Source organism: Mustela erminea, chromosome 14 (genome assembly GCF_009829155.1).
Source record: "Mustela erminea isolate mMusErm1 chromosome 14, mMusErm1.Pri, whole genome shotgun sequence".
Lineage (NCBI taxonomy): Eukaryota > Metazoa > Chordata > Mammalia > Carnivora > Mustelidae > Mustela > Mustela erminea.
The window spans coordinates 29,017,346-29,039,196 of record NC_045627.1 but is presented as its reverse complement, the minus strand read 5'-3'; the positions used below and the strand labels follow the sequence as shown (position 1 = coordinate 29,039,196).

Here is a 21,851-nt window from a genome sequence, read left to right as displayed (position 1 = left end):
CACTTATTTAACCATTTTGCCTGAAAAATGATGTTAAATCTTTGTGTTCAGGTAAAGATGGGTTTTTGTCTTGTTTGGACAGGAAAAAAAGATTAAACATAAAGTTAAACTGATTGATCCGTGAGCTACCGGGATAGCTGTCCCATCCCCATTTCCATGCAGCCTTTGGTGAACATGGCTTAGCTACTAATGGTACTTAAAAATGAACAAACTACCTGAAAGGGAGCTCAAGGATTTTTAGGCCTCTTCTTACAAATTTGGTGAGAAGACTTACCTAAGAACCGTGGTTGAAATTCCACGTTCGTTCTCGGTTTACTCTTGTATGAGCCATGTTTAGAGTGTGACAGGCATGGAGTCTTTACTGTGTGACTTTTTGGGTTCTGATGATGGGGGATTTTGGAAACTGGCAACACACCCCACCACTAGGTGTTGTTGGTGAATCTGTTTTGTGATCTTATTGAGTCTCTGATGACTCAACTGTGAATTACGTGGAGATGTGAAATTGAAGTCCTCCATCCTAAGGATCACTCTTGCTGGCAGAGTGTGGGTAGTGTTTACAGACATTAAAGCTCAGGCTGGCTAATTAACCAGTAATAATAAAGTAAGTGAGCACACTATCAAGGGTGAGTACCTGAAGGCCAATTACAATATCATCTGTGACTTGATCCAACACTGCTTTGATATCCTTGATGGTGAAACCCATTAAAGGATCCACGGCGAAAGTGTTGGCTTCTGATTTAGATTCCTCAGGGCCTTGTTCTTGATCCAATCCCTGGAATATTAAAAGGAAAGCACACTTAAGTGACTTCTGGAACATTCAGTGATTTATATGTGCCCACAGTCCTCTCCTGGGTGCTTTTCTACAAGGAACGATGTCAATCTGGAAGAAGATTTTGATTGGATGTTATCCCGCATTTCTGTTATTCATGAGCATCAGGACAGATCAAGTCATGGGGCTGCTAATCAGTGCTTACTTTGAGGAAAGTGAAGGTAGAGAGATTAAAATTGCTGAGCCATCCTCAGCTGGCCCACCAGCTAGTCAACTCTAAAAGAAATATTTATATTGAGCTGGGAAAAATCAGAAGGAAGACAACGGAAGAGCATTTTTTTTTTTCTCCTGCCCATAGAGAATATAATGCTGAAACAAGGTGAATTAAGAGACAGAAGGACGCCTACCTTCATTTCTGTATCCAGTTTTGGGGGTGTCTCTATGAATGTTGAATAAATATCAAATGAGATTCCTTCTTCTAGAGGATCTGGGAAGAGACCACCTGAAGGCTTGACAACCTCTAACACTTGCTGAAGGGGAAGAAAAGAGCTGTATTATGAAAAAGCCTTTGGTGACTAACCACAATTTCGGCCAGTTCATTCATCTCTCTCTATATATTGTAATGAATATATAGTATATAATACATAGCACATATTATATAACATACATCATATACCTATTATCAATTAAACTAATTAAAATTATATAACACAGAATTATGTATGATTAATGTAACATAAAATTTTTACATGAGTATGCATATGTTTATACATAGTTCCAAGTCTATTATCTTTTAAGTGCTATCTCCTCTGAATTCTTGACACCACTGCCCTCTTAGTTCTCTGTTGCTTTTTGTTCTCTGTATCTCTGTATCTGATAATTAGCATTTTATTCTTCTCACTGTCTTATTCTCTTTCTATACTATGTGGCTTAGGACTCCATTTTATACGGCCTTGATCTTTAATTTTTTTTTTGATTTTTAATTGTTTTATGCATCAGTGTCCCCTCCTGTTTCCTTCAAGCTCTCTGAAGTTAGAGACCACGCTTTAGATCCTTTGTATACCTTCTCCAGTTCTGGCAGAGGTTGGGCGCTTGAAATATTTACCAACAGCCTAATGGTGATCAACGTTACTCAGCAGAGTGTGGCCATTCTTGGGGGCAATGGCAAAGTGACCACCGAGAACTTGGTGATGAGGACAATAAAGGCTCTGAAGGTTAATGCATAAAGTCAGTACACTATGAATCAGAGAGGAGATCTGCAAAACCAACCGAAAACACAGAGGGCAAGGCGAGACCTCACCAGGAGCACTTCAGAATTGTGTAGCAAGTGGGCAAAACTGAGGGAGGGCAATGGTAGGTCAAAACTGGAAATGAAGAAATAGGAGTCAAAGAAGTCAACTTAAGTGGTGTCCATCCCACCATGACTTGGAGGTGAGAAAGAGAGGAAGGTACTGATGATGGCAAACATCTGAATCATTTAATTCGTTTTGTTAAATTTCTGATTCTAACAATTCAACATTTTGATTGTAATTTGACTTCCCATCTCCATTGATCTATAAAGAAGTGCCGAGCTCAGTGCTTTGATCGTCATGCCCTATTAAACTCCTCACTGTACATCAGTACGTTGATGTTCTCGTTTATACAGGGAGCTTGCTTTTGAGGCCTAGAGGTGAAGCTACCCACCATGTGCTGACAAAGACAAACCATGAACATACATGTTTAAAGACAAAAGTCTGGAAATGCATAAAATCACCAGCTAATTACTATCCTCCAGGACCTGGAAAAACTGGAAATCATCATCCATTCATTTCTAAATTCTCCACAATATTTCTTTTTTTAATTGTTATTTTTGATTAATTATTTTTATTAACATGCAATGTATTATTTGCCCCAAAGGTACAGGTCTGTGAATCGTCAGGCTTACACACTTCACAGCACTCACCATAGCACATACCCTCCCCACTATCCATAACCCAACCTCTTCTCCACAATATTTCAAGTTAACTTTCATGTTAAACATGTGATCATGTATAACTTACAGACTGTAATGTTTCAAAATGATTGAAACATTATGAATATTAATAATTGAATATTTGTAATATTTTTTTATTTAGATAGGTTTGGGAATGTCCTGAAAACTTAAGCTAATGCTTGGTCATCCCAATGTATTTCATATTGAATTCATATTATTAACTTTAATTCGATTTTATAGAAAGTTGCTGCTTAGTAAATCTAGAGAAAGACTGAAGTGTTAGATAGAAGTTAATAGTCAAGGCAATTTGGAAACCAAGAGATTAAATGGTTGACTTAAGGTCAAATCATCACCGAGGGCCCAGGCTGGGAGTTAAACCCTGCTGTGCCGACTTCTCAGCCTGTGCAGTGTTCAGTATCCATGTCATCATGTTGCTGTACTTGGAAATTATTGATTTATTATTAATCACTTAATATCTATTCTGTTAGGTGACATCATTCCAGATTATTTTTCTTAAATTGACGAAACATTAATAGAAACATAAAAAATATAGAACAATCCTTTTCTTTCATCATGTTCACAAGTCATCTTTTCCCCTAAATGAGACATGCAAACGTTTTCTTCTTCCCACAAAATTATTTGTGTCTTCTTTTCATCCTCCCACACCTTATATTGCTCTTTATTTTACCAAGCTTGGAAAATGAAACAGCTAAATATAATTTAGTGTTCTTTGCAACATTATCAGTAAAATAAATAAGCTGCACATGGGAATCCAGAGACAAGGGTGGATGATGAAGCATTTAATGAGTGGTGCACACGCTCACAGAGGGTGAGGAATGGGAATTTGGGGGAAGTGGTGGCAACTCAGCCATTGGAAAGCAGAGAGCAAGGAACCCAGTAGGGTTTGCTGCTTTTACTGTATGCCCAGAGAAGGAAAGCATGAGCAAACCTTCAAGGTAAAATATTTCTTTTATTGAAGCAGAATTTTATTTTGCTGCTCTTGCCAAATCTGTCTTGCAGCTCTGCTTTTCTACACACAGGCTAGGACTTTCTGCGAATTTTTTCTGACCCTCTCGTGGAAGTTCTCAGCAGATCACCTCTGCATCCTGGTGGTAACAGATTCCCCCCTCCCCCCTCATGCCTTTTCTTCCATCGGATGGTACACATAAGTGCAAGAGACACATTTGTGGGCAAGTTTCGTCCCTCACACCTCTGTGGTCCGCATTTCTTTACGAGGCTCATCTGAACTACTTGCCAATTACCCAGTTTTCCTGGTCTTTGGCAGTGTGTGTGTGTGTGTGTGTGTGTGTGTGTTTGTGTGTGTGTGTCGGGCACATACTTGGGAACTTGGGCCACTTCCAGCCCTACGTTTTTATTTAATTAATTAATTAATTAATTAATTTTTTTGGTGGAGTGGAACTCCTATTTATCTCAAGAACATCTTTTGCTTGATTTTTATGAATATATCTCATAACTCATACAGCTATTCATTTGATTTAATTGCTGCACAAAAACTTGTGGTGAGAATTTCTTCAGAGTGTTTTGCATACTATCAGTGAACCAAATCATAGCCACATTTTTCTCTTTCACAAAGAGTTACATTTGGCTTTGTTACTAAGATACTACAAAGGAAAGAAACGCCCCAGTTTTAGATGGGGGTAAATATAATGTCACCTCATTAATAAGAAGACATACTATCAAATATATAGTTTGAAATAAATCTAGTGCCAGAAGCATCATAGTGATTTTCCCCCATTAAGAAGTCTTTTTAAAAAATAAGTTTAAGGAAAATTAGAATCAATAATTGTGGTGAGAGCAGAGAGCTAGCAAATATGTTTAAATGAAACCGTCTGATGCAATACTTTCTTAAAAAAATACAATTAGGCCTTTGTATTTTTTTTTTAACAAAACCTCATGTTTTACAACATCACTGGTTCTGTAATAAAATCTATTTAAAACAGAAAGACATGGTCAGCTTTATTAAGTTAGATTTTCTGAAAGAACGTTATAATTTCCTCAAGTCTATGAATAGTTGAGGCAAATTAAATAAAGCTAGTTTTATAACTATTTTTATACATTCCTGTAGCATTGTAATTGTCTCATATTTTTTTCCTCAAAAGTCTAATATGTTACCTCTTAAACCTAGGAAAATAAAAACAGAAAAAGGATCAAGTATGTTTATTAAAAAAACGCTCCTATTTGGTACCCTGATTTAGCAAGCACCCTTTCTTCTTCTCTAAGAGAATAGCACCCATAATCTTCAGAGCAGGAAACAAAGGAAAAGACTTTAAGTGACTTGCCTGAGGCCTAATGCTGAGATTAAAAATCAGGAGTTTCTGATTATACACATACATCCATTTGGCCAAATGATTGGTTTTGCTTGACTTTCAAATACCCCCTAAATATTACTTTGAATGTAAAGCAATAAATGTGTTTCTCTTGCCATTTTTGAATGCTTGCACACAAATGGATATAATAAAAACAATCATGTTGTTCCATGTGAATGCCATTTATATTTTTTCTGATAATGAGCAGACCATTTGAACCAAGGTGAGTACATTAAAAGTTCTAATAAAGAAGAGAATAGATTTCTAAACAGAATAATGGACTGTTAAGTGAACATACAATAAATAACATCTACAGATGTGGTCGCTAGAAAATTAGTTTTGCATAACTTACCAATATACATTTCCCCCAGATGTTATCTGTTACATGAAAATTAACTTAAGTTAGCTATATTGTTCATTACGTGCACACTGCATTAGTGTTATTTAAGATGGTCTACAATCTGAGCTTTAGTTGAATTGTGCTATGGTATTTAAAGAATATCAAGTAAATGGCTTTTTGGCATAATTTAATACTCGTAAGTACAAAATTTCATCACTGAAACATTATGTAGGTTTTAAAAAATCCAAGATCTTTACTTTACAAGCCAAATGAAATCACTAGAATACTTTTAAGATTTTACATATTCAATATGAAATGGACATCTATCATGGGAATAAGTGATAGGAATTTTGAGTCCTCCTGGAACTAAGTACAGGGTCAGTGTAGGTTTAAAGAATGCTTATAGGAATTAGAATCTGCTCCAGATTTTATTGTGTCTGAGAAGTATAAAAATTGTATCTGAAAATTGTGTTACTACATGCTTTCTTTTTCTATTTTATGTGTTCGTGTTAATGATAGTACGAAGTCTGGGTTACTGTTTTTGTTATCCTTTTTTTTTTTTAATGTTTTTGTTTATTGTTACTTATTTTTTATTTTTCTTTGAAAAAAAGTGTGGGTGGATTTGTGGATAGTGGTTGTACTGATAAAATCCATGATCAAGGTGGCAATTACTAAATTATTAAATCCAATTATTAAAATATTCAAGATATTAAAAATGCCATTGAAATGACAACTCTCCACTGTTTTGAACAGCAGAAAGCAAGATAAATCTGTTAAACCTTTTTGGAGCGATAGAAATACGTACAAAAAACTGGTATGCTTTAAAAAGACATTTGTTTCAAATTGTCAGATGATGACTTCATATGTAAATCAAAACTTACTACAAAATGTCAAAGTTTCAAAAAGCAAACTTTATTACAAACATTTCCCAATACTAAGGAAAAAAGGCAAAAAAATTCCTGTAATGTTTTAACTATTTTCTCCCCTTGAAAAAAGGCATTACTCATTTGCAAGTCTAATGAAGAGGTACATGTGTGGTTCTGGAAATTTTTAACAAAAATTGTAACCCATTGCCCACAATATACCACACCAAAAGTAACAACATATGAGTGCCACCTGCAAAATGCAATAAACTCTGGTAATGTCATACTGAGGCCATAAATTTAAAATCAAAAGAGAGGAAATTCAAAAGCTCAGATTATCAGAGAAACTTCAATTAATCCATTTCTAAAGTGTTTTCTTTTGTGTTCAGGCCATTACAAACTTCTTAATATATCCCATAAATGTAGAATATCAATTCTGCTACAAGAGTCCTCCTCCCCTTTGCATTTTTGACTTGGAAATAAATTTGCAAATGCAGCACATTAATTTTCTTTCCTGTGCTTAATATGCAGTATTTACATTTTGAAAAGGTTCAAAATGTTGCCAGGCTTCTGCAGGGTATGAATAGACATCTAATAGCAACTTCTATTTTTATCCACAACACACTGGCAGTTTGAACATCTATAACTTAACAGAGCTTTGAGACCATCAGATCCACACGCTGATCACCTCAACAGTGACCAGTGACCCACGAAAAGTTAGGACAGGAAATGAAGACTCCCCATTCCAGATGAAGTGGCAAGACCACAGTAAACCAAATTGCAGCCCGGCTAGGACACTTGAGTTAACACCTTGTGCCCATTTTTATTTAGATCTTTTGTTATAACTTGGGCTTGAAATTTTTTTTTTTTTTAAAGTAAAATAACTAAAGAAACTGATTCCAGAGTATTTGAGACATCTCTAGTATTTCCAAGCGTAGTTCTGCTTAAGGCCAACATTACAATTCGAAAAGAAATCTGAGTACTCCTATCTTAATGACCTCAGACAAGAAAATCCTCTCTAATGAATTTGGGGAAAAAAAAAAAAAGTACCTTCTTGTAGTGTAAATGCAATTTAAAAGGAAAAGATGTTTTGATCTGGTTCTGGTGTAAACATTTCCTGAGGGATTGAACAGTTCTTCACATACCCAGATATTTTCTAAAGATGGCAATAATCTGGAGGATAGACCACTGAATTATAGGCTTTAGACTTGGCTCTGTTCCTAATTGTGTGATGCCAAGAAAATCCCTAGGCCTCAGTTTGTTTATCTGTAAGAGTAGGATAATGATAATTGCTACCTGGCTACTTCATTGAATTGTTTCAAGCACAAATTAAATAATGTGGATGAAAATTCTGGGAGTTCTTCAAAGGGAAAGTATTATTAAACCCAAAGGTGTATTATTATTATTATTTATAATTACTGTTATTATTGAAAGGATCATCTTTCTAATGCTAGCACTGGAAGAAAGAGTAGAGTAGCCATATTGAGAATATCGGTCCATGGTATTTCTGTATGAAATAATTAACATTGCCCTAAGAGTCCAGCTAATGGAGAAGAGTTTGTTGATAAGAACATGCTGTCACCCTGTTTCCATATAGTTACAGCCTTTAAATTACCAAATATGTATTCAATGCCACCTTATTTGAAGAGTTCCTCGGACCCAAATAACTTTTCTCTGGAGACCTAGATAGCATAACATAGTTAGTTGTTCTGTGACATGATCGAGACTAAGGCAAACCACCTATTTAGAAAAGGAGATGTTTACATCTAACTTTCAAAATTAGAAAAACGGCCTCTTCACCCTTCCCCATCCAATGTATCACTCTTTTCACCTTTCGTTTTTCAGCATCCAGTGTGGCCCGTGGTTGTCCAAACTGAGTTCACGCCCAAAAGATTTCCTTTAACAGATGTCATCAAAGGTGAGGACTTAGGGCCTATTGGACACATTTTTTAGAATGTCCTTTTTGTGAAAATTGGAACACCGGACCTCTTCAAACTGCTAAGTTCAACATTGTACTTTTGATTCTTAGATTGACCTTATCTTGCAACTTCCTTAGGGTGAGAGAGGGAATGTATGGTTGGTTCTATTATAAATAATTGGAAAATAACTAACAAAAAGCCACTCAGAGTGTATTTGTTTAGCTAAGTTACACTCTGAAAGGGATATCCCTGAACTCAGTGTAGAGTATTTCAAACAGTTCTCATCATGGATAAATGTGTTTTAGCTTCATCCGGGCATTCTATTTAAAGCTTGATGGTTTTTAATATTTAAAATTGAGGAAATACTCTAAATTATCTCCTGTTTCAAGAATTAAGTATCAGGATCTGTAAATTAGTCAGCATGATAAAGACAAGTTATGCAATTATATTTGCTGCTTTGAGAAGCTGGTTTTGAATTTTCAAATATAAATTTAAAAAATTGATTTTATTTATGTTTCATTCTAATTATATCTTATGATAGGTTCCATGAAGATGAAATTAGTTCATGGGCTTTATATTTGAGAATACTCGTTTTGAACAAGTACCTGGAATTTGCAGAAAATAATCTGAGACAGTAAGTCATAATGATTAGAAGAGAAACTACAATAAATGAAGGAACCCTAAGTCTTTGGTTCTAGTTTTTCTCTTTTCATGGACTTCCTGTTATTCTCACAGCTTAAATTACCTGAGTAAGAGGAGGCTGAAACTATTTGGATAAAGCTATCCATGTAATTTACTTAACTTCAAAGCATACCAATTGACTTGCACTTCGGTCCTGAAGTCATCATCCGTTGGAAGTTAAAAAAAAAAAAAAAAAAAAAAGTAAAACAAAAAACCCCTCCAAAACAAACAAAAAATTTCTTAAAACTATATTGAAATTAATTTCATTTAGAAATAAAAAGCTTTTTTTTTTAAAGGCTAAACCAGAATGTTTGTAGAGTGCTATGAAGTCTTTAGAAAAGTCAACATAATATTATTATTCCTGACCTCTTAGACCCAAGATGTCTATTTTAAGTAATCTGACATTAAAAATGTGCTGACAAATATAGATTAAAAAACAACACAGGAAGTTGTAAATCAGTTGGTAACCCTTAGCATCAAGGAAATAAGAGACCACGAAAATGTAGTCATTTACTTTAGTCAACCTCAACTTTAATTTTTAAATAAAGAAAATTCGCAGAAGGCATGATGTTTACATTCGGGATATTTTATTCATAGTTTGTGTGTTTCCTTTTTCTCCAGTGGGCTCATAAATTATTACAAGGAAACATGTCACAGTTATAAATATTTCCCCCTCAGCCTAACTCCCTCCACCATCCCTCCCCCAGCCCTCCTTTTAAAAAATCTCCACTAACTGGTTCTTTAAGTGCAGTAGTCATTCTTCTTTGATCAGCAGGGCAGGATTTTCTTGCTTGGGAGAAAACTGCTGTTGATTACTCTTGTGTGCCTGGCGTTCTGGAAACTGGGCTCTTTCAGAAAGCACCCAGGTCCTTCCTTCTATGCCGTGCAGCCCATTATTATATACATGGGGGTGTCATTATTTCTATAACTTAAAAAGAGTCTTGTCTTTCCTTCCCAGGAACAGCTCTAGGTCCTCTAGGTTTCTGAGGCTTTTCATGGAATCTGAATTCTTGGAAATTAATTACAAAACTGGTTTTGTGGACAATGACACACAGCAGTAGACTTCTGCAAAACAAAACAAAACAAAAAAAAACCCCTTTCACCTTTCACCTATAATCTGTTAAAAATAAATTGAAATCATGGCAAATCTGAAAAATTTAGGTGGTATCTGTATTTCAGATTTGAATGTTTTAGAAATCTGGTTCCCCTTCTCCCCCCTTAAATGTGTAGTCAGAGTCCTGGATTGACTCTGCCACTCAGTAGAGAGTATCTCTGGAACATGTTTTCTTTATTTGTAGAATCAGGGGGTTAAGCTAGGTCTTCTCTAGTTCAGTTACAGATGCTATTTCCTACATTACTAAATTTCAAGTGGGCTTTTCTCTATTTTAAACAAGGCTCAAAGTCGCCAGCCTGTGCAGATCCTCAGATTCAGTATTTTCTGTCATGATGTAGAAGAATATTTGGATGACACTCTCAGTACTTAATGGAGTCTTAGACAGGCTGCAGCTTGTCCATTTATTTCTACTTAATTATCTTCTGCAAACCAGTTCTTCTTTCATTTTCTTTCTCTCCCAAGGACATCACCAACTTCTTGGTTTCTGGACTCAAAACATTGAGGTTGTCTTCAGTTGTTCCCTCTCCCTTGGCTTTAACATTAAATCAGTGTTGGGGGGCACCTCTGTGATGCGTGTCATACGAGCCCCCTTATTTTTCTTAACTGTGCCCACCTGTAGCCTCCAGAGCCAAGATCTTGCCTTCAGAGATCTTAACTCCAGCCATACCGCATTACTACTTTCCCACTAAGCACTGCCTACAACACAGTGAGTGCTCTATAAACATTTGCTATGGAAAAAGAGAAAGTCAGTCAGTCAGCCAGCAAGGGTGGATGGAGGTGATTTCTCAGCTGTGAGTCTTGCCTATGCTGCCCTCTTTGCTGGGAGGGCACTTCTTCCTCATCCTGGCTGATCAATACTACATCTGCCCTTCCAGGCTAGCTCATTCACCTCGGTGAAGTTTTCCTTGATCTCCCTTGTGCTAGAGCATTTTGCTTGTTCCCCTTGAAGACTATTTGTTCTATGTACTTTGAGTCACAGCTATGCAGGCCTGATCTCCCACCACTTTGTGGAAACGACTTGAGGGCAAAGACCGTGTTATTTGTCTTGGGACCCTAGCTCAGGTCTTTGTACAAAGGCAGCGTTCATTAGGTATTAAATACTCCATTAGGGTAATGATTCATTTAAGAATTTTCAGGGCTGACAACTTGTTTGATCTGCTATGATTCAATTTTAAAAGGTTAACATGAAAAATCGTACCACTTGAGAAGCAAATCTAATGGTTTATTGTTGCATCAGGGCAATACCTGTATTTCTCAGTTATGAATGAATCCTAGAGTATTCGCTTGATTACCATAATGCCAAACAACAAAACCACCTCTCACTGACTTGACTGCATTGCTTAAATTGACTAAGAATTGTTTTACACAGTATAGTTTAAAATTCTAGAGAATTCCTTAGAGATACTACTTTCTCCCTACACAGCTTCTAATGGAAGTAATATTAACATCAGAAAATGCCTAGATTTTCTGAGTTGCCCACCTCCAGGGTCCATGATTCACATTGCTCTCCATTGACCATCCACCGTCATCCCCAGCCCCCAAAACAAATATGAATGGTACCCATTGGAGTTGTGGCAGTACTGCTCACCATCCAGGAAAATGAACACTGCTGATGAAGAAAAGAAACTCTCATTTATTGAGAATCTACTCGGAGCTTGGCATTGAGCTAGTTAGAAAGCACATTATAAATATTAGGTCCTTCGATTCATACTGCCTTGTGAAGAGAGGTTTTATAGACCTCATTTGGATGAAGAACCTAAAGCTCAAGAGTTTGGGCTCAGCCAAGATCACGCAACTAACTAGAGAATGGCAAATTCCGGCAGAACTTGAACTCAGATCTATTTAACGTCAAAATCCATGCACCTAATCCTCGGCAGCAAGTGAACCCCACTGTTTGTTTGTTTGCTTGTTTTTTTATGGAGTCCCAATAATGTTTCTCTCTGGTTTACAAGTGAAAAAATATAGGATGAGGAAAGTGAAATGATATATGCACACTAGGGATCTGACCATAAATGGTCAGGGAATTTCAGGAAGAATTTATTTACCAGTTCCCCACAGCCCTACTGTGCATAATTCAAAATTAACTCAACAAAAATAAGACATGGAGGTTGTAATTTTTTTTGAGATGGCAAGATGTAAAAGGCATTCGGTTTAAAAACAAATTTGAGAACATGCTTAATTCATTTGTGTAAGCAGGAATGCACAGGAGCACCAGTTTGCTGTTGGTGACTAAAACTGCATGTTCCCACTCAAGCAGCATTTTGTCTCATTTGTTGTAATTGTAATTACTGTTTTCTTTGGAATCACAGTTTTTTTCTTCTAGGAACAGGCACATGCAGAAAAGCAACCAATAACCTAGACAGTTAAAAAACACATTGAGAAATGAGTATGGTTGTGTGAACAAATCTCTTGTGATTATTCTTCCACTGTGTGCTGTAATGTGCTTTAAATCCATTTCCATATTTTTAATTAACACTTAGTCCCAAAAAACTTTCTGGAGCCCATTTAAATCACAAATGGAGAAAAAAACAAATTTGCTTTATCAGAAAATTGACTATAGACTATTTTGGTGGCTTTTATTATTTTTACATTTTAATGATTAAAATTAAATATAGCCTGATTACTCACGACAGAAGACAGTGAAATAATTTTCATGGCTGATATAATTTTAAAGTCAAACCTGGGTGAATGAGATATTCATTCCGTTGTGGACGAGTTTCATTGTCCACCCTGTGGCTCTAATTTCTGATCAGCCCCATCCATTTCATGAAAAGAATTAGACAGCTGTACCAACTTACTCTTTTAGCAGAGACCCAGTGGTGCTTTGGCTTGATCTCAACAGCTGTCCTATAGGGACTATAGTGTTCTGTTTTACAGATTGTAGACACCTGTTTTCATAGTTTGCATCATTCATTTATTTTGAGTGAAAAACAGAATGCACAAATTTTATTTTAAAATTCGTTGCACCAAAATATCACCAGCTATATTGAAACACAGTAAAAGGCATAACTGCAGCTCTCTGAGGAGGCTTATTCATACGTGGTCCTACAACAAAGGTCACTGTCCTCATCTAGAAAATGGGGATAATAGTAGTCACCCACCACTTGGGTTTTGTAAAGATTAAATCAGTATGTGTAAAGCACTTACACAGTGTCAGGCATGTAGAGACAGCTTAAAAGTGTGCAGGTTTTTTTTTTTTTTAAATATACATTTTCATGTCACTTATTTATGTCTACAATAACGATAAGCAAAGATCTCCTGAGGGTAGGGACTTGGTCTGTTTTGTTCCCCTCTTCATTTCCTGGCAGGCAGCAGATAAATAATGGGAAAGTAATAAATATTTATTGAATAATTAAATGTAAGAAATCACTGTGGTTCATAGATCACTCTATCACCATGTCCCCCTGCTATAGAACTCTACTGACATACAAGGTACCAAATTTTATGATTTTTTTCTGTATCTCCTTCCTGCCACCAGCCCGTGCCCCCAACTTCAGCCATCTACTATGACCTATAACTCAGACCGCTCCTGATCTGGGTGTCTAGCCTGGCTCCTTGATGTATTCTTCTCTCTATTAATGGTTCGTTTCTTCCAAAAGGTGTCCATGTAAGATGGAGTTATACCAAATGTATAGATCGTGGTGGTAAGACTGGAATATTAGAGTGAGTATAGCCTTTTCCCTGATGAAGAAATTATTCAGGCCAGGAGAAAAGCCTTGAAGGATCGTTCTGGTTTTCATACTTGTATGAACACAGCCCTGGCATGAAGAGTTGCTAATGAAGCCAGAGAATGTGGCCCGGCATGTTAATTTACTTGATGTAGGGAACTTCCTGGTATTTATAAATGAACTCCATACATTAGGCAACTGATATTTAGATAAGAAAATCAGAAAACAGCACATGCTGTAATATAGTGCTTCAACAGATTGTAGTATCAATCGATTCCAGCAAAGCTAACATCATTTAAGTGTTCAAAAACAAGCAAGGACAATGAGCTACTGTTTCGAAATCTGGCTAGAAGTAAGAAACTAGGACTAAAACCATTCAGATAATAAAGGTAAATTGCAAAACTAAGCCATAGTATTAGCTGGGTTAATCTAATTATACAATCTACAACTGAGCCTTCACTGATTTTGGACGGGAGTATCACTGTGAACATCAGCCACCTGATTACTTCATAGCCCAGAGAAGAGGAAGATTTACTTTGAGGGATCTGGTGTTCAAGGCATGTTTTGAAGAACAGATAGAAGATCAAAATGTTATGAAAAGGCAAATTCTATTTCTTTAGCGTCTAGTTGTTTTTGAAACATTTTGTTTTGTTCATCTCAGCAATGATGGTAAATACTAAGAAATTCCTGGGAAGATAATATTTTACGGCCATTCTTTCTTCTAAAAAAAAAAAAATAGCGTTTTCCTTACAGTTTATTTTGCTATAATTGGTTTGCTTACTTGGTTATTGGCAAATAATTTTATTTTTGGTTGTAGACACAGAAGTACAGCCTTATAACTGATTTATTCTTTTATTAGATCGATTTTCCTGCTGGTAGATCATAGGCATTTTATTATTTTAGCAAGAATTTTTTAAAGCGTTTGCTGCTACATCTCTGAACTTCACCATCTCCCTAGCATCTGTCAGATTTAATCACCTACAGAACTACCTTATAAAGATTACCTTATCAGAAAAAGTGTCAACTTGTGAGCCTCGGTGTGAGAATTGCAAAATAGAGCCAAGCTACACTAACAACTGCGGTGCTAATTTATTGTAAATTATGTTTTTTTGTTTGCAGAGATAAGACATGAGAAGTGTTTCTATTTAAATTCATTTCCTATTATTTCAACATAAATACCAAACAGCTCGACAAAAATGTGAGAAGGTAGAATATTCCTTAAATAGGTTCTAGTGATAGTGACATTTATTTTCTAAGCTATTGGTACCAGTTGTGTCACATTGTTCTAGGTGCAGAATCAGACAGCACAATTAACATAAAACATGGATGTTTAGAATATTAGGTGGAAATTGCTGATTGTCATGTGAAGAGTGATGATTTATAGGATATGAACTGGAAATAATTGCAGAGCAAGCTGGTCTACAACAAAGCTTTAATTCACTGGGCTGACACTGTAAACTCATAATGTGTCGACCTGGCACCAGCCATGATGGATTATGGCTGTTGGAAACACATAAGCATATCCCTTTCATGAGCATTCTGGGAACCGTAGTTCAGATGACCCCAGTAAAAACAATTGCAATAGTTTGGCCAAGCTGGTTCTCTAAGAAATGTAAAAATCGCGATGAGTCATTATGTTATTAAAATTCAGAACTAGGTGGCAATGAATCACGCGAAGTTATCACTTTCAAATCATCAAAGGGAATATAAATTGGGTCGTATAAAGTACCATGAGTCTCACTGCATTTTTAACTAGAAGAACCTCTTGTATAAACAAGGTTTTATTATTATATTTATTGATGTTATTATTAAAACTAGAGTGAAATTTAGTGCACATAAAAGTGAAGGGCTAATGTTGCTGGTTTAAGCCAGAAAGAGGATACGTCCGTATTTGTAGATTGCTTTATGTAGCACTGTCTTTACATTTTGGCCTATTCTTCACTTTATGAGTCAATGCCAAACGTGGGAATCTGTATACTTCTTAAAAATGCATGAGTGGATGGGGCACATGGTGAGAGGTCCTCAAATCAATTTGTTTTTTTAAGCTAAACTAGATTTTGAGCTAGAGAACTTGAGAACCAGCTGTAGGTCAACCCACCTGTTCCATTATCCCCTGCCCCCCCCTTTTTAATACTTTGGATCTTTCAAAGAAAACAAAGTAGAAATACCACTTAACAGAAAAGTACAAAGCCATTTTGCTGGCTTTGCTGTGACTTTGCTAGTAAGCTATGTGCTGTACCAGATCCCATATTTAAAAGAAGAGTTTTGTCTCTTGAGTAAGATTTAGATTTCAGTTCCGTTCAATTGAGATGGGTGCATTCCATCTGGGTAGGATTTCTGAGCTCAAAGGGGTTACAATCTGGAGGTGAAGTTAGAAGGAAGGGATACGAAATCAATTATAACGATGTGTGGAAATGGCTACAACTGGGCTAGAATAGGGGACTATTGGTCAGTCATCCTTTACTTAGCTGATGACTGAATGATGTACCAGTTAGGGAATCAGCCAAATGAAGACACTAGCAAGAAAGGGAAGGGCATGGAGGAGTATGTGGGTGTTTCCACTGTCAGCTAGCTCCTCTTCATAATAATTATCCAAAGCCAGAGGAATAAGTGGCATTAAACCACTTGACTATAAAAACATTTTAAAATAAACTTGGCTCATGAAGAATGTGAGCATAATTGTTAATTGCTGATAAATATTACTTTGCTTATAAGGAAGAACAGAAGAAATACTATTGTTGGCTAATGGTTATTTTTACTTAAAATGTTTATAGTGGGAGGGATACAAATGGGCCTCTGGTCATAGATTATGGAAAACGTATTGATAGTTAAATATATTTTTGAAAACCCAAATATTAATAACTACTGACATTTGTGTAGTCCTTTTCTCCCAAAGCTCTTGACAAACATTACTGACTATACACACACAGGAATAGCACTGAAATGCTGCTACTCTTTCAAAGGACAAGATGTTGATTCAAGAGAAAAGTAACAAATGGATGATCTACTTAAATACAGGTCTGCAGAATATAGGTGTGTGTTTGGAAATGAAAACTCATTCCACAGTACCTCCCTCCTGAAGCATTTGTCATTTTATTTCAACTTTATTGAATTAGCGGTTTTATTTAACTCCATTTTTTACTAAGACACAGATGGTGTTTGTATTTTTTTTTTTTTTCTTAAATGGAGATTGAGCTGGTTTACGATTGCTGCATGGCAGTGAGTAAGGACCAGGGCGTAGAACGTTATCTCCTTTCTGAGGGTGTCAGCTCTGGCTCTGTAGTGCCTCCTAGGGCTGATACACCAGTGCAACACGAGAGTGCCCCTGGAGGTGTAGTTTTGTTTGATTACAAACCAAGATTATCCTCACTTATCTGAAAGAAACCACCTGGCTCAAACAAGTTTCATTTATGAAATATTAGATCAGATGAATTGTTGCTGGGCTGCTTGGTGACACCGATGAAAAATATGCCACGTTTGTCATACTTACTTGAGCAAAGTGTAAATTACATGGCAATAATCACTTTAAAAAATGAGACAACATAGAATATTTAATGTATACTTTTAGGGCCCTTACTGTAAAATATTAATTATTTTATTGCATTCTCAAAGTATGACTGGCAGTGACAGAAATATAGTTTCTTTACATTTCCTGTAAAGATATTAATATAAATCCTGTATGTCTTCAAAAGTTCAGCTAAACTCCCAGCTCCTCCTTAAAGCTTTCTCCCAGAAAACAAGTCAATCTACGTTTCCAAAACTCTCACATATACAACCATTTTTATCATATCTTTACTGAGGGTGTACTAATAAGCCAACTGCTGTCTAGGCCCTGAGAATTCAGACATGACCAACATACATTCCCCAACTTTCAAGGAGGTCACAAGCCAGTGTGTGGGTGGGGGGCTTGGTAGAAATAGCACAGTAATTGGCAGTGTGCAGTAATTATTATAAGTATATGTAGGGCGTCCTAGAAACTTAGAGGAAAGAGCCACTTCATTGCGGTGGAAGGGAAGAGGGGATCTCCCAGGGAGATGTAAAAGGGACAAGGTACCTGAATTAAATCTTAAAGAAGAAATAGGGCTAGCAAGCAGACAGAGTCAGACAGAGAGGGCAAATCCCAGCCAGAAAGATAGACAGGGAAAGTGGCATTTACATAAACACAGAGAGTAAGAAGAGCACTTTGACAAGAGATGCACTCAGTGTTGGTGAAGAGCGAGGGTCATAAGGGGCAGGTGTTGGTTAACTACGTAACTTTTGGGCAAGTCATTTAATTTCCAGTATGCCTTAGATTTGCCACCTATCACATGGGGCAAGTAACCTGCTGACTGACATTTAATCGATAGAACCATTTTCTTGGGGATTTTGTGGGAACATATATCAAAAAGTCAAAGCACAGAACAGTGGGAATAAAAATTATGATGTAAAATTCCAACAACAAAATTTTATTTGAGGAGTGCTAATGTTTTAAATATTTAAATGTTTTAAATTGAAAATGTGATTTATAGCCTTTTAGAGTAAGTTATGTCTAAGAAGTAAGTGTGTGTCTTTTGCTAGAGCTACATTGAAACATCAGGAAAAAAATTAAAAAGAAATCAAAGGATTTATTTTCCATATGTCTAAATAACATCCAGCAATTTTTAAAACAAATTCAGCAAAAGTTAGAACAATGCAGTTCCCCCATCCTTGGCTGAGAGGAAGCCTGCTTGATTAATGTAATTAAAGGGTTGCTTGTAACTCAAGACTCAATTAAAAAAATAAATTTGGCCTTATTACTTTACTTCCAACTGGTGGTTTTCCTAGTGTGATTTTTGAGCTAAAATCTGTGGCTGCTTTGTTCATGACACATGAATTGTTTTAGCACATCCTTTCCCCTGCTGTGCATATGATTAAGAAAGCAGAGGTTAAATAGTGCAGTAAAGAATTGGGTAAAGTCATTCTATTTTTGCTCACAGCGCCTTTAATTCCCCCCCCCCCTTTTCAGGACTGAAAGAATACAGAAGCCTATTATCTTTTCCTGAAATAATTTATGTTCTTATGCTGAAAGTGTAACTTTTCTCTCTCAACATTTTCTAGTACACTGATTTTGTGATGCTCGTGGTATAGACATTATCTGTATTAGCAAGAAAACCAAATGCGAGTGCATCCTACCATTTATTCAGTGCTCAGGGATGCTGGGCACTGTGATGAGCATTTTGCATAGATTGTTTTACTCTTACTTGTGATAATCCTACCAGGTAAGGATAATTGTTCTCATTTCTAGACGAGAAACAAAAGGCTCTGAGAGGTTATGGTATTTTTCCCAGATGCCACAATTGGCAGGAGACTGAAGTAGAGTGCTAAATCTGGTCTACTTCATTCTAAACCTGGGTTCTCGTCCATTTGCATTTTTTTGTAGGACAAGTTTGATTCAAAGACTTTAAAGCTAGTTCTGGTAGAGCATCTTGTATATGTTCGCTGTGATACATGTTAAATTCAACTGAATGGAAATTTTAAGCTCATAAGGGCAAAGAGCAGTGAGTTCTCTACTCTACTTAGAGTTTACAATCTGGTGTGGGTGTGACTATAGTATGAAGTACAGTATGATAGGCAGCATGAAAGGCAGTGTGGTGTGATGGGGAAAATCAAGACAAACTTCTCTTGTCCAGAGGAACTCTTTGTTTTTTTTATCCCTTAACCTGTTCCTTTCCCAGTTTTCCAGGTAATGGCGCAGATACGCATCTGGCTATTCAAATCAGAACCCTGGGGCCATTCCTGATTCCTCTCTCTCCCTCAGCCTTTGTATCGAGTTCTTCAGCAAGTCCTGTCAGATTTGCTCTGAAATCTGACATCTACTTCGATCCGCCTTCCCTGCCACCACCAACTTCTCCAAGCTCCCAGGACCACAGCCATCACCTTATAGCTATGGAAAATAAGTGTCTCTTCTCCTCTACCAATAGGAACCAGGTACAAGGGGCAGCCAAATATAGGTTTGAGGGAACGTGAAGCTGTTAATGATACAAAATTACATACAAAAGTGAATATATAGAATGGTAATAGTAGTAACGAGAAACTACATATATTAAAGAGCTGACAGCGCACCTGGGTAGCTCAGTAGGTGAAGCGTCTGCCTTCCTCTCAGGTCATGATCCAGCAGTCCCGGAACAGAGCCGGGAAGTGGGCTCTCTGCTCAGCAGGGAGTCTGCTTCTCGCTCTCCCCTTCCCCCAGTTCACATTCCTTCTCTTTCTGGCTCACTCTCTCTCTCCCTCAAATAAATAAAGTATAACAAACAAACAAACAAACAAACAAAAAAACGGACAAATTCTACAAATAGAATAGAAAAATAATATTAACTGCTTGACCTCACAACTGTAATATATTTAACTTTTTGCATTTTATACTCTCATCTGCTATTCACATGATGACGATTTTGTAATATTATCTTCCATAGAAATAATGTAAAGCTTAGTGGGTCTTTTAGCCTGTAAATGGAATTTCAGCCTTGCAACTCATTATCGGCAGTATCATGTAGTATTACGTACATTTGAGGATTGATGTCAGATTTCAGAAAACCTGTACCCAAGTTTCCTTTCGTATATGACTTGCAGAATTTAAGATGTTTTTCAGGTTCTCTTCTGTAGCGAACAATGTAAAATAATCTTTACTTGTTGAACGGACGGCACTCATTAATCAATTTGTGTCGATGTCTTCGTTGTAGAGGAATATTATATGTTTGAGGTTATCTTCACTGATATTAGTATTTTTTGTAAAAATGAAAGAAATTAAAATCTTTTTACAATGTGTTCCTATGATTCACTCCTCTTCACTAATTGGACTATCAAGCAATCTAGAAGACTATTCATTGCTTCGATTTAAAATGTATTCCTTCTTTTTATTGGATTACTACTTTTGTTCTGATCTGAATTTTGGGGGCTTACAATTACTCATTGATGTCAGAATAATTTCTACTGATTTAATTGCTCATCTGTATTACCCTTGTTTCATATTCTACCATACTTTAAATTTTTCTCAGTTCTTTAATAAATCAATTTAAAGATGACAAAAGAAGGTACTCTGAATATAAGTCCAAATCACAAGCTGTAATTTCTCACTTGTTGAACTAAAACATTCCAAAAGTCTGCCCAAATTGCAGTTAAAATGGTATATTCAAAATTTATTGAATAAAATGTTTGCATTTCATTTGCACTTGGGTTTTTCTTCCAAGTCTTCAAAAATATATTTTAGAGTTCTTAAAATGTCATTTAACTCTTATTGCAAGACCTGAATAACTTTTTACACTGCTGATAATTATTAGAATTTTCCATAGACTAACGTCTATCTCAATACATTTCAAACCTGGTTTCTCTTCCACTGCTTACACATGTCTGGGGCCTGGTCCTAAAGGACACACTCACATGGCAATATGACCTTGGACCCTGTACCTTTGTGTCAAGATGTCATAGTGGGTGGTAAAAGCACAAAGCTAGTTAGATATAGATTATTATACAAGAAAGAGTTCCCTCTTCTGATTCAAACAATTGACCTTTATAATATATCTAGCTGTCTATCTCTAGCTGTCTACAGGAAGTTTATATTTTCTCATTCCATTATCACATCAAATTTAATGCATTTAACATCACAACCCTTACTATCATTATGAAAATGTCTTCTCTAATTATGTCAATGGCACAATTACTTTCAGGTCTTCTTGCTCATATCTGTACAAGATTTGGTTCACCTTCTTAGTCTTTCAATATCTAAATGGGCATCAACTTCTGTGTTAACTTTTGCATATGCTCATTCCTTTCCATTTCCATTGCTATATCCCAGGTCTATTTTTTTATTATTTCTCAATTTCCTAATTTCTTCATCTATCTTTTTGTCTCTAATATGTTTTTATTTCAAATGTTGTGTAGAATATTACCAAGTTACTTTGATCAAAATATTACTTCTATCATCAGTCTCATGCTTAAAAACTGTAATCTAGAATTGTTTTTTTTTAACATTCCATCTTACCAAAGATGGAATAAAAAAATGAGCTCAAATTTCTGAAGAATTCAAGTTAATATTATTAATTTGGATGACTTGAGTGAAAAGTCAGCCTCAATTTGACAGCTTTATACAATATCTTCTAAATAGAGCTTTACTTTTAAGTGGTAGCATTCTAAGCTTCTCAACAAGGATTCCCAGAGATGTCAGCCTTTGTGCTAAGGCATTC

At 36.2% G+C, this 21,851-nt stretch overlaps 1 protein-coding gene across 1 annotated transcript in view; it reads right to left on the bottom strand.

Annotated features, from left to right (window-relative positions):
* Window positions 1–21,851, bottom strand: part of CABCOCO1 (ciliary associated calcium binding coiled-coil 1) — a 115,101-nt gene that overhangs the window by 5,598 nt on the left and 87,652 nt on the right. The window contains 2 exon segments of the mRNA XM_032312546.1: window positions 632–772; window positions 1,177–1,299. Coding sequence (XP_032168437.1) covers window positions 632–772; window positions 1,177–1,299 — 264 coding nt within the window.